The sequence below is a fragment of the Carassius gibelio genome, chromosome A17, assembly GCF_023724105.1.
Source record: "Carassius gibelio isolate Cgi1373 ecotype wild population from Czech Republic chromosome A17, carGib1.2-hapl.c, whole genome shotgun sequence".
In the NCBI taxonomy this organism is placed as follows: Eukaryota; Metazoa; Chordata; class Actinopteri; order Cypriniformes; family Cyprinidae; genus Carassius; species Carassius gibelio.
The window spans coordinates 5,885,718-5,899,517 of record NC_068387.1 but is presented as its reverse complement, the minus strand read 5'-3'; the positions used below and the strand labels follow the sequence as shown (position 1 = coordinate 5,899,517).

At 43.2% G+C, this 13,800-nt stretch overlaps 1 protein-coding gene across 1 annotated transcript in view; it reads left to right on the top strand.

The window, feature by feature from the left end:
• The window catches only part of kif6 (kinesin family member 6), a 264,616-nt gene that overhangs the window by 245,739 nt on the left and 5,077 nt on the right, over positions 1-13,800 (top strand). The window contains exons 16-18 of the mRNA XM_052620016.1: positions 7,149-7,199; positions 7,945-8,026; positions 8,201-8,336. Coding sequence (XP_052475976.1) covers positions 7,149-7,199; positions 7,945-8,026; positions 8,201-8,336 — 269 coding nt within the window. The remainder of the gene's footprint in view (positions 1-7,148; positions 7,200-7,944; positions 8,027-8,200; positions 8,337-13,800) is intronic.

Below are 13,800 nucleotides of genomic sequence, written 5' to 3'. Positions count from 1 at the left end.
GTTCGCGGTTTCGACAAACTGGCAGTTGTACAGGACCATGCTGCTCAACCTAATAGCTATGTGGTGACCTCTCAGGGCAGACAATAAGTAAGAAATCGACGTCTGCTCCTCGGTGTTCAAGAGCCTGCGCCCACTGATTGTTTAGAAGATGATTACAGGCCACTTCCACCAGTGTCACCTCTTACAAACCTCTTGTCATCTACAGTATTACCATCTCAGAGCAAAGCACCTGCCACTGGTGTTGTCGCTGAAACTGCCCAACCTGTAGTGACTCGTTCAGGGAGAGTTAGCCATTCTAACCCACGTTATCAGGACTATGTAACTGGCTAAATATGCCCGTCACAGTTATTACAGTTTATTCATATTGTTTATTCATATTGTAGTGGGCTGAAGAATCACATGACAGGTTGCAGTGAAAATTGAAGCCCCGGAGGGTGTAATTATTGACAGACAGATATAACCGTGAAGGTGCCAAAGGTGTCAGGTGCTCGTCCTCGGTGCCGCGTGATCCTGTTCGCCGGTCGGATGAGTGCAAGGGGATTCGGTGTCCGGTGCTCGGGTGGCAGGCTGGTCGGTCAGCAGCTTTTTGGAGGGATCCTCTCTCACTTGTGTATTCTCGGGTGCAGCTTTTGTAGTCCTCTCCTCATCTGCTTCAGTTGGGACCGATCAGCCCGCAGTGATTGTGTGCAAGTGTCCTTCGTTGCCAGGGCGACGCTGATAGGTGCCCCCCCCCAAGCATCGTCCTGGTCGGGAGAGGCGGTAGAGTCCATCCGCATTGGCATTGGCGGTTCCAGCTCAATGTCGCACATCAAAGTGGAAGTCCTGGAGCGCCAGGAACCACTGTGTCACCCGGGCATTGGTATCTTTAGCCCATGCGATCCATTGTAAAGGGGCATGATCGGAGACAAGGGTGAATTTCCGTCCCAGTAGATAGTATTTCAGCTCCAGGACTGCCCACTTGATGGTCAGCGCCTCCTTCTCTACAGCCGTGTACTGTTGTTCCATTGTGGACAGCTTTCGGCTGATGTAGACCACCGGGTGTTCCTCACCGTCTTGTACTTGGGATAGTACGGCTCCCAACCCGGTGTCGGATGTGTCCGTCTGCAATAAGAAGGGACAGTTAAAGTTGGGAGCACGCAATACTGGCTCAGACGTGAGCACCGCTTTTATCCTTTTGAACGCTTCTTCTTCCTGGGTTCCCCACCTCACCTTCTCCGGCTGTTCCTTCTTAGTGAGGTCTGTCAGGGCTGTCGCTAGGGAGGAGAAGTTACGTATAAAGCATCTGTAGTAACCAGCCAACCCCAAAAAGGCCCATACCTGTTTCTTGGAGGTGGGCCGAGAGAATGGCTGCCACTTTTCCCTCCTGCGGACGGATCAGGCCCGGCCCACCCTGAAACCAAGGTATTTTGCTTCAGGTAGGGCAAGGTGGCATTTCTTGTGGTTGGCAGTGAGCCCCGCCCGCTGCAGTTCGTGAAGCACCCTCCGGAGCTGCTCCAGATGGTCCTCCCAGGTCTCCGAGTGGATGACGACATCATCAATGTAGGCTGCTGCATAAGCCTGATGGGGTCTCAGCACTATGTCCATCATCCATTGGAAGGTAGCCGGAGCTCCGTGCAGCCCGAAGGGGAGAACCCGGTACTGCCAGTGGCCACTGGGGGTGGAGAAAGTGGTCTTCAGTTTGGTGGATTCCGTTAACGGCACCTGCCAGTAGCCTTTGGTGAGGTTGAGCGTGGATATGAACCGGGCTCTCCCCAGCCGCTCCAGCAGCTTGTCGACACGTGGCATCGGATATCCATCGAACTCGGAGACCTCGTTTAGGCGGTGGAAGTCGTTACAGAACCGGAGGGTGCTGTCCGGCTTTGGGACCATGACTATGAGACTGGACCAGGGACTGCGGGAGGGCTCAATGATCCCTAGCTTCAGCATCTCCCATACCTCCCCTTCGACTGCGTGTCGCCGGGCCTCCGGGATTCGGTAGGGCCACTGTCGCACAATGGTCCCTGGAGATGTGCGTACATCATGCTGAAGTATGCAGGTCCCCGGGCGGACTTTGGCAGCGGCCATACTAAATCCATTCCTATTCGGGGCGGCAGTGGCTCAGGGGTTCATGTTGGTTGTCTACAAACCGGAAGGTTGGTGGTTCAATCCCCGGCTCCACCTGACCAAGTGTCGAGGTGTCCTTGAGCAAGACACCTAACCCCAGCTGCTCCCAACGAGCTGGATGGCGCCTTGAATGGCTGACACCGCAGTCGGTGTATGAATGGGTTTGTGAATGGGTGAATGTGAGGCAACTTGTAAAGCGCTTTGGATGGCCATGTGGTCTGTTGAAAGTGCTATATAAATGCAGTCCATTTACCATTTACCTATTCGCTCAAAGGGCACCTCGATGATGGGCAGTGGAATTAGCGGAGCTGGGGGAGGGGTATGTGGCGACGTCCGTTGGCAGTCCGTACAAGCCTGACAAAATCGCTTGATCTCCGCCTCCATGCCGGGCCAATGGAACCTGTCTCGGATTCGTTGAGTAGTGTTCTGCACCCCTAGGTGGCCAGCCATAGGATGGGAATGGGCGAGCTCGATGATCGTCTGTGTCCTCGTATGTGGGACTACCAGCAGTTTCACCTCCTCCCCTCTCTGCTGTGCAACACAGTACAGCAGGCCATTCTGGACAACAAAGTGTGGGGTTGGGTGTGGTGGTGGTTGGACCTCTTTCCCCTCTACCACCCTTACTTGCTTCCAGCAGTTCTTCAGCCGATCATTCCCGAGCTGCTCCTCACCATCTCGGGCGCTGTCCGATGCCAGGAGGGCAGGGCGCCGTCGGACACCTCGGCTGAGTTTCTTCCTCTTCTGGCGGTTCCTGGCAGGGCTGGGTAACTTGGGTGAGCAGTTTTTCAAAGCCTGGCCAGTCTCTCCCCAGCAGTATGGGTACGGGCAAGTCCTTGACCACGCCCACTTCCAGTGGCCAGGTGCCTGTCCTCGTGGAGATGGTCACCTGTCGGGTAGGTACGTTCTGGGTGTCACCATGGACGCATGTGATGGATAGGCGGGCTTTGGTTCCCATTTGTGGAGGAAACATGGAGGACTGGACCAGGCTTACCGCGCTAGCAGAGTCCAACGGAGCTGTATACGGACGGCCATTGATGAAAACCTCGGTCTGGGGTGCCTCACCAGCCTCTCGAGTGGCAATGGACTCAAACATGCCCAAATTATGTTCCACGTCGTCGTGGATGGCCATTTTCGGCAGAAGCTGGGTGGCTTGAGTGCGGGGGTCCGGCAGCGGCGACTTCGTGCTCCGTCTCTTGATTCTACCATTGATTCCTCCCGCACCCTCGGCAATCAAGCATGGTGGAGCATCAGACACCAGGTCCAGCACTCGTGTGTATGCCCAAGGTCAGTCCTTGTGCTGGGCTAGGTGACTGTGTGTAGTGATTTCCCACACATGTATTGTTCCATGGTAAAGCTTCCTTCATGGTAAGCCTGTGTCTTTCCCTAGCAGAGATTTCTCTGATCCTTTTCCTATTTGACGCAAATAAATGCACAGACACTATATAAACTGAACAGAGATGACATCACTGAATTCAATGATGATCTGCCTTTAACTGTCATTTTGCATTATTGACACACTGTTTTCCTAATTAATGTTGTTCAGTTGCTTAGACGCAATCCTTTTTGTTTAAAGTGCTATATAAATAAAGGTGACTTGACTTGACATGGTGGATTATCCTGCTGGAAGTTGCCATCAGAAGATGGGTACTCTGGAGTCATAAAGGGATAGACATGGTCAGCAACAAATACTCAGGTATGCTCTGGTGTTTAAGCAATGCTGAAAGTGTGCCAAGAAAACATCCCCCACACCATTAGACCACCAGAAGCAGCCTGAATCACTGAGATGAGGCAGGATGGATCCATGCTTTCATGTTCTTTATGCCAAATTCTGACCATACCATCTGAATGTCGCACCAGAAAACCGAGACTCATTAGACCAGGCAAGCTTTGTCCAATCTTCTATTGTCTAATTTTGGTGAGTCTGTGCAAATTGTAGCCTCCGTTTCCTGTTCATAGCTGACAGGAGCGGCACCTGGTGTGTTCTTCTGCTGCTCTAAGCCCATCTGTTTCAGGGTTCGACGTGTTGTGCGTTCATAGATGGTATTCTGCATACCTTGGTTGTAACGAGTAGTTATTTCAGTTACTGTTGCCTTTCTTTCATCTCTAACCAGTCTGCCTATTCTCCTTTGTCCTGTGACATCAGCAAGGTATTTTCATCCACACAACCTCTCCTATAGCAGAGAATGTGTGGGATTGTTTATCAGGGGATCTATAGTGCTGATGCGATACTTTAGCTGACGGCTGCATAGTAATAATTTTATCTATAATAGTATCGATTTTGAAAGTAAAGCAGCCCTATTTTTTTCATATTTTCTGTTACAACATCAAGTTCTTCTGAGCTATTTGATAAGCTGAGGAATTGAGACAAATAAGGAAGATTATTTACAATGCAGTGTTTTGTCATAAAAGTGATGGTCATAGAAGTTGTCATGAATTTGGTTCTGGAGGGAACCAAATAGAGAGATTATCTTCTCTCTATTAATAATAAGTCAGTGGAGTGCTCCAGACAGACAGTATATATAATGGGACAATCACTGAAGTTTTAGCAAAGAATTAGGCTGAAACCATGAACTGATGAACTGCCAAGCCCCAAAAGTGAGTCGTTTTTGTAGTTAAAGTCAATTTTACAGAGGAATCATCATTAACATTGGTTCAGGCAAAGTTGTGATAGAATAGTAAAGACTTTAATTCAGAAATTCAAGATGGGCAGTCATTCTCAAAATAGAGGCATAAAAGCTGCCAATTGACATTTATGACACACAGGGTAAGTTACAAGTATCAATTGAAAAAGGGAAAAAACAGATTTAAAAAAGTGAAGTGACATGTTGCCAAGCATGGTGACCCATATTCAGAATTTGTGCTTGCATTTAATCCTTTCAAGTGCACATACACAGAAGTGAACAGACACACACACCCACACCATGAACACACACCTGGAGCAGTGGGCAGCCATATTGCTGCAGTTTGGTGCCTTGCTCAAGGGTCTCACCTCAGTCATTGTATTTGAGAGTGGAAGAAAGTGCTGTTTTTTAATTGCCACCACCAACAATTCCTGCCCCACCTGAGACTAAAATCCACAACCTTCAAAGAACACAGGAAATGGAAGAACTTAAGAACGGATACAAACAAGGTACAAGTGTTCATTGTTTAACCCAACTTCAATCCAAAGCTATCAAAAACAACAAAAAAGCTCACGTTAAACAAACAAGAAACTAATCTAGCACAAAGGCTAAATTCCCTGCAAAACTACCCAGGAAATGGAGAGGTCCTTACTGGGTAATAAAACAGCTGGATCTACTTAATTGCTGTGTGGTACTGGAGACTACTGGGGAAGATGTCTGCAAAACCCATGTGTGCAATATGCCCATCATAGAAAGTTCAGAAGAACAGGACAATTCATAACATTATAAACATTATAAATCTCTTTATCAAGACTTTTGTGCTAAATAAAAACTGTAATATTTTGTATGGTATGGTGTATATGGGGGAAGTTTTGGCTTAGTGGTTAAAGAGTTTGACTCCTAACCCTAAGGTTGTGGGTTCAAGTCTTGAGCCGGCAATACCATAACTGAGGTGCCCTTCAGCTAGGCACTGAACCCCCAACAGCTCCCCGGATGCTGTAGCATAAATAGCTGCCCACTGCTGGTTTAGTTAACTGGATTCTCAGTCTGGATAATAGCAGGTGGACATGGAGGAAACATGCAGAAAGATCACCACTTTTATAACCACCAAGGGGCTATTTAAATTCAAGTCTATGCAGTAGGGGCTCAGAAATGCCACTGCCAGCTTCCAGCATTTGATGGAGAGAGTTCTGGCTGACTTGTGGTGGAAAATCTCTTTTCTCTACATCAACGATATCATCATCTACTCAAAGACATTAGAGCAGCACATTCAACATGTCAACACTGTTTTCCATGAACTTACTCAAGCAAACCAGATACTGAATATAAAGAAACGCAAATTCTTCAAAAAACAGCTCAAGTTCCTCTGTCATATAGTCTCTGCTGGCAAGTTCACACAGACCTGAGTGATGTAGGACTGGGAACCATCCTCGCTAAACACTCTGGGGAAGCAGAGAAGGTGGTAGTATATGCTTCACGGTCCTTAACAGGGGGAGAAAGGAACTATAGTACACCCAAAAAAGAATGTCTGGCTGTTTGGTCTGTTGAAAAGTGGAGGTATTACTTGGAGGGAAGGCCATTTGACGTCTTCGTGGGCCATGCTGCACTCACCTGGGCATTCGGATGTCCCAAGCCTCCTCACGCCTAAACCACTGGATCTTCTGTTTACAACAATTCAACAGCCTCTACATGGGACCTGATGCTTTATCCAAGGTGTATGAGCCACCTACTACTATTGTTGCCATGTCTCTCCATATCTTTTCCCCACTTGTCTACCTTACCACACTCTCTGGAAGGAATTGCTAAAGCTCAAAGTTTGAGTACCATCACTCAATCTGCAGTTTGGGATCAAACCTCACTCAGTTAAAGAACAGCCTATCACCTTTGAAGACCACCAAGGGGTGTGGTACCACAAAGTTCCCTTAAAAAATGTGAGTGGGGGGGGGGGGGGTGTCCCAAAATATCTAGTGTCCGGTATGTGATCAGAAGCTTACATCATGCTATCCACCCCAGTCAACTGAACTGTAAAAACAACGATTGCTGCCTATGTTGGAAAACAACATTAAACCTGTGACCAGTGGCTTTTTATATATATAAAAACAAAAAATTTAAAACCAATTTTAAAACCAATTAATACACTTTAGCTCACAACATGTGAGGTTCTTGTTGTCTGTTGTTTCTCCCACATCTTTCAACTTACGAGTTCATTGTATAGCACATTAGTCAACTGTTGTTTTAATTGCACTTTATAAAGCATGATGAATTGGCTTGAAAAAACATGTTCGCTTGAATAAATTGAGACTGCTGCAGTTTGATCCTGCAGTTTGATCCATGCCATGAAGAGCAGTTGTGAAAAATTTAAATATTGAATGTAACCCTTGAATTTTCGCCTTTTACATCTCAGCTCTTTTTCCTCACTTCCAGATGAGCTGAAGACAAATCTGAAAATTAGACGAAAGCAAATGGCAGCCCAAGGTTAGTGACTTTCAAAATAATTAAAACCTTCAAATAACCATTAACCATAAATTTTTACATTCCCTTTTCTAACCATATTCTCATCTTACTCATTCAAAGATGGGTCAGTGTGTGCAATGGGTCTGGCAGCATCTGCTTTTTGATCATGTCAAGATAGAAATTTAAACATGGACCATTTAACATGCTTCAGTGAATTTTGACCAGTAGAGTGGTATACTGTACATGTTCAGATATTATATATGATGTACTAAAAAGAAAAAAAGAAATTAAGAAATTAATACATTATTATTTTTCTTTTTTCTTTTAGTGTAATTATTTAGCTCCAGTCAATTCACTGTTGATTCATTCTAATAATTGTGAGCTTTATCAATTATGACACAAATTCAGCATTAAAATTCTACTGGAGACAGTAGTGTTGATATTCAAATTGAGTCAGCTAAGTTTCAGTTCAGGTCAGCTATAAAGCAGATTTGAAGAAGAGAATAGTGTTATTCTATAATCTCAATTCAGGTTAGTTCTCATCCGATAGTGTCAGTGCCATCAAACTGGTGGTATTACTAAATAGGGACGGGGTGGTTCGATGAAAAAAGACTAATTTCCATTTAGAATTTCAGAATTTCTAAATGTTGTGGCTAAAGGAAAAATTGTACAGCTTTTTGTTAATTACAGTTGATAACAGTTCTGGAAAAAGTCACATTACATTGCACCAGTTTCTTACTGTATCTCTTTGTTCTGTTCTTTTAAGGCTTAGCAGGACACCTAACAGCATCAGAGTCAGACTCAGTTGAAGAGAGAATTCTCAACCAGATAGAGGACGAAAAGAAAAAGTGTGTCTCATTTTATTACTTGAATATCTGTAATTCACTACTCTAACCTTCTTTGATCTTATAATTTGCAAATCTAAAATAGTATTATGCTTTCTGGAGCATATGCTTTTAAGTATGCTTTCTTACCTTTTTGTATGGAATATGAATTGTATACATTCTTTTTTCCCTTTATAGTTACAAGATCAAATCTGGATGTTTAAAAGGGTTGAAGACAGAGATTGAACATCTACAGCTGTTGCATGAAAAGTTGAAAGTGAAACTCCAAATGGACTTTGAGAATTGGTGGACCCAGGAGGGCGCTAGACTAAAGGTTTTATTGTTCACAATATGTAGCAGCATGCTATGATTCTTACTAGTGTAATTAAATATTAGTGTAGATTAGTGTAAACACAAGCCACTGTGAATACACTTTTAGTTCGCTTCAACCTTTTCATATTTTATGAATTATTATTTTAGGTTCAAGTGGGGTGTGTAAGGAATTGTAAGCAAGCAGAGCACAGCTGTTTCTGAAGCACGCAGTACCAAAACTAAGCTTAGAATCTATTCAAAAGAGAATTGCAATGCATTCTAAAAATCTCAGAAGCAATCCATGAATCGATTTATCATCCCATCCCAACTAGACAAGAAAATGACAATGATTCAAACAGACAACACCTGGAAACCCGGAGTGAAATCTATATCCATATTTTTACTATATCCATATACCTAAAGTGTGAATCAGCCCACCAGTTCACACGTCTGACAAGAATGGGAGTTGAAACAAAGCAACTTCTTAGTTTGGAGTGAGCCGCATCAGCAGCATTGGACCAAACTTGCAGAAAAGGAAGAGCGGTTGAGTTTGGCTGCCAGAGAATCAGAAATATATTTATCCATTACCTCCCTTTCCGGAGCAGAAAGTGGTTAAAATCTGCTCTTAGGCAGAGATGTACCTGGCAATACATCTATAGCACAGTTGTAGGGACAATGTGGAGGAAGAAAAGCAGCTTGAGATGTACTAAACATTTCCTTCAGGATGAGGTACTCACAGGGCATGTTAAACAGGTCCTCCTATTCATCGTATAACACAGAAAAAGACACAGAGGAACATGCAGACAACATACAAGAGGCATATTTCTTGCTCCAGAAAAAAAAAAAAATAGTATTCTGATTTCAATTAATATGAGGGTTATTGAGTGTGAGCCTGGGATACTCAGGACAACCAGAGCCAGAGGAAAGTCAGTTAGCGGGAAGTGAATATCTTCCAGAGGTAATGAGACTCACTGGCCTGGTGGCATAAGTGATAGCTGACAGAGTAAATTCCAAAAAATTACCCTCCACTCCAAAGTCCGAGTTCAAGTGTAGCCGCACTGAGTTGTACATAATAATTATATAGGGAATTTGAATAATTAATCAGGAATATGATTAATATATATATATCTCATATGACAGTTACATTAAAATTATTGAAGATGAAAAATAGCTCAATTCAATAACAGCATAAATCAATAACTCATTACAGGGCACTGTAATTTACTCATTAATATGTCAATATTCCATTCTTCATGTCAATTATAGTGATATCTCTTACTGTAATTTACCGCAAATCAAACAGTGGTTTGTCCAGCAAACGGCCGTAAGATTAACTTATCAATTTTCAATGAGATTTTGTAACCAAAAGTAAAAGCTTGTAGCCTTGGCATCAGACGGTGCACAACCCACAATGTTGTTCTGTGCATGCAGCATGTCCTGTGTATCATGCAGTGGTCTGGGGCGTTTGTTGGCAGTGACTGTAGACTGGTTGCTAGGGTGGATGGAGGGGTCTGAGAAGTGGTAAAGCAAAGTCATTATGGAGGTTAGCCCGCATGTCCACTATGTTGGTCTGTGTAGACAACGGAGCCAGCGTAAGCATTTCTGAGATAGGCAGTTTAGCTAGTAAAGTTCTTATGCTGTGTGTAATCACTTCAACCTTGAATGTGGGTGGGTGGGTTGGGAGTGACCACAGCCTGTTGTTTAGGGCACCACTTTTGGCAAGGGTGTCAGTTTGATCTTTTAAAGGGGGGAGTGAAATGCTCATTTTCCCTCAATCTCCTGTTAATCTTGAGTACCTATAGAGCAGTACTGCATCCTTCATATCTCCAAAAAGTCTTTAGTTTTATAATATTTATAAGAGAAAAATAGTCGGTGCCGATTTTTTTTCTGAAAAACACGAGCCGCTGGGGCGTGATGTGTGAGCGGAGCTAAAGAATCACGAGCGCGAGTAGGCTTTTGCGTTGAAAGCGTTTGGAAGTTGTGACATTACCCTGAGAAAAAAACCCTTTTTCGTTGGGACTGCATTATCCTTAAGAAACAACGATATGCAAATCCGGCGTCAAACTGGGCCTTGTTTGTAAAACAAGCATCTTCGAAATGCAGGGAACAAACAAAAACACTTGCACAACTCTGTCGATGCTCTTTAAAAATAAACTCCACTGGTCCCTTGATGTTTTTTGGTAATCTGTACAGGGTTGTCTTGCCCTCGCAACCATAAACACACTTCTTTTGTGATATTTCACTCTCGCTCTGGTCAGTTAATGTCTCGTCTCTGCTCTGCTATACGGGAGCGCGCGCTCTTCCGGGAGAAGTACCCTTAGGACCCATATAAGGAAATTCGGCTCCATCTAACGTCATACAGACCCATACTCGAAAAAACTTTCCGAAACTTGTGACAAACCGGAAGGAGTATTTTTGTTCTTGTAAAGCTGGCTGGTGATTTCTTGAGCCGTGAGCTTACACCACATTTTTCTGCTCTGGGTTCTTGGCTGTAAGGGTTGGAGTGGCGGGCCGTGGCAGGGCTCAGCTCTCTGCAGAGTAAGCTCGTTGATTTTAGCTTGGGCCGCTTGCAAGTGTGTTTTGCAGGCCCAGGTTTTAGAGTCTCTTTCTTTCAGTTCAGTCTCTGCTCTTTTTAGGAGAGCGTCATCTTGCTGGAGTTTTTGTTGATTTCTTTTCTGGCTTCTCTCTCCAGCTGTTCTCTTTGATCTGTGTCAAGAAAGCTTAAGAGTTGCTGCTTGCTGTTCAAGGTCGATGTTGCTCCGTTCACTGAGCCATGCTGGGGCGACGAGATTGTGAACTAAGCTTCCGAGGATCCTGGCGAGTTCTTTGTAGTAATCGCTTTGGGTTGGATCGTGTGCCATCAGTTCATCTAGCTCGGTGTCTAGTTGTTCAGTGCTGCAGGTTACTGGCGTCCTTGGGCAGGAAGGGGGTCTCACTGCTTTCAACCATGTCGAGACTGCTGGACTGGATGACTGGAACATCCTGGCTTTACTGTCGGTGAAAGAAGCACAGCACACACACAAAAAGACCAATGCAAGTTCGTTCTAAGGTTAACAAGCTATATTCATATGGGCTGTGCCGTTTATGAGAATTTGGGGGCTAACTGATGCAAACAGTCAGACAGTTCAGTAGCCAATTAACTTGGGTCAACGAAGGACCTGAAATGGAGATTTGACAGGCAGTAGCCTAGCGGGTCGCGTGATGACACCGGCTGCTGGTTGTCCCTCTACTATTTAGCTTCTTTGGTGGCTTTCACGGGTTACTGTCTCTGTGTGAAATGAAAGAAACAAATCAAACAGAACAGAGAATAGAAAAAGATCAAAGTGAAACGCAACACTTGAAATTAGATAAAAACAATAGTAACACAAGGTCTTAGTGAGAATAAGGAGGCCTAAGCCTACTGCTAGATTTTAAGATAGGGCCAACAGGTGAGTGTGCTATCCGGGTAATATGGTGTGGCTTGAAGAAGCAAATGGGTCAAACACTTAAAATATATCCGGGGGAATATCTAATATTCTGTGGTTTATAATAAGTGGATGGGTTTTATCACATTTGGTTCACCTGGTTGAATTGAAGCCATTCAGGTGGAAACCAGTGTCTTGGTCAACCTCTCTGATGCTCCTCAAACACTCAACCGCAGTGTCCCCGACCCTCCGTTACTCTGGCGTTGTGCCCTCTCAAACAGCTTGTGACTTTTAACACAACCTTTGGAGTACCAAATTGCTGATGTCTCCACTGCGTGCCGCAACGGACAGAGACAAGAGGAACCGAGTTTCACTCACGGCCAATGTCGGTAACACTGGTCGGGCAGCCTTGCTCACTGGAAACCTGAGATGACTGTCCAATCACCAAGGGAGTTCTACAATCAAATACACAAAGGCTGAACAAAGGAAACTTAAAGTTAATTAAGGTTTGGTTTGTTTAAAATCAATTGAGTAAATATGTATGTAGAAAGGAAAGGTAACAGCTTTACCTAATAATGATAAAACAACAAACAAAACATTATGATAATGATGGTAATTATCAAAATAACCTAAGCCAAAAGAGAGAAGAATCTAAATAACAAAAGACAGGAATGAAACACGGGAGAAGAAGTAGCTGGTTTTCACCACAAGGGGGTGTACTCCCTCTCTGTGCTTAACCTGGTGAGCAGAAAACTTAATTAAAAATTAAAAACTGGTTTAAATCAAAATTTAAAATAAGCATGTAACAAGAATTAAAAGGAAAATCTGAATAATATCTTATAGTAACCAATGATAACAGTAAGGTATCATTAATAATTATGAAATTAATCAAAAAGGGTAGACATATGCAATTCAAAACAGAATGAATGAATTCAGTGGGTGACCTGAAACATCTAGATTTCCACTATTAAACAAGTACATTTTAATTCAAATCATGTTTGAACCAAACTCAAAGTAAATGTAAACAGTCCGAGGAAGGGAAAAAAAATGTCTCCCTGTAATAATATTCGCACGTGCAAAGCTGTAAATGCAAATAATTATTGAGAATTATTGAGAATTAGACCTCTAATTCAATAAATCACAGGGGAAATAGAGATTAGCCATTAGAACGCATTATCTGAAACGGCCCCGAGATGGCGTATTTGCACTCATGCAAGCTGACATCAGAAGGCAGGGCGTAATTTTGAACTTCTAAACAAAAGACCCCCTCTGGTGTTTAGTAAGCGGAATTACAGCCATTTTCAATATGACTTCTAACTTTTAACATTAGACTTTTAACATTATACTGCAGTTTACTTTCATTAAAATAACAGTGACTATAAGTTACTATAGTCTATAAGAAACTGTTAAGTTTCTATAAATACCTAACGTGCTGACTGATCAGCTTTTTGCCTCAGTCAGTTAGGGGTGAGTTCGCGTCTTGCGACTTATCTCACAAGTACATAATTTCATAGCACGCGTGCAGAAATTATTAATAACCATATACACAGATTGAACTGGATTGCTCACAAAACGAAGTTTGAAATGCCCGCGTTCCTCCGCCAAATAATATGTAGCCGCACTGGATTGTACATAATAATTAACTCAAATGATATATAGGGAATTTGAATAATCAATCAGGAATATGATTAATATATATATATATATATATATCTCATATGAGAGTTACATTAAAATTATTGAAGATGAAAAATAGCTCAATTGTATATATCAATAACTCATTACAGGGCACTGTAATTTACTCATTAATATGTCAATATTCCATTCTTCATATCAATTATAGTGATATCTCTTACTGTAATTTACCGCAAATCAAAAGTGGTTTGTCCAGCAAACGGCCGTAAGATTAACTTATCAATTTTCAATAAAGTTATCACTTCTTATAGTTCAAGGAAAAATATTCTCTGGCCATGAAAACATTATCCTATCATTATGAGATTTCGTTACTAAAAGTAAAAGCTTGTAGCTAAAGATCAGATATTTCATTGACTCGTGATGTGAGCTTAGACAGAGGCAATCATG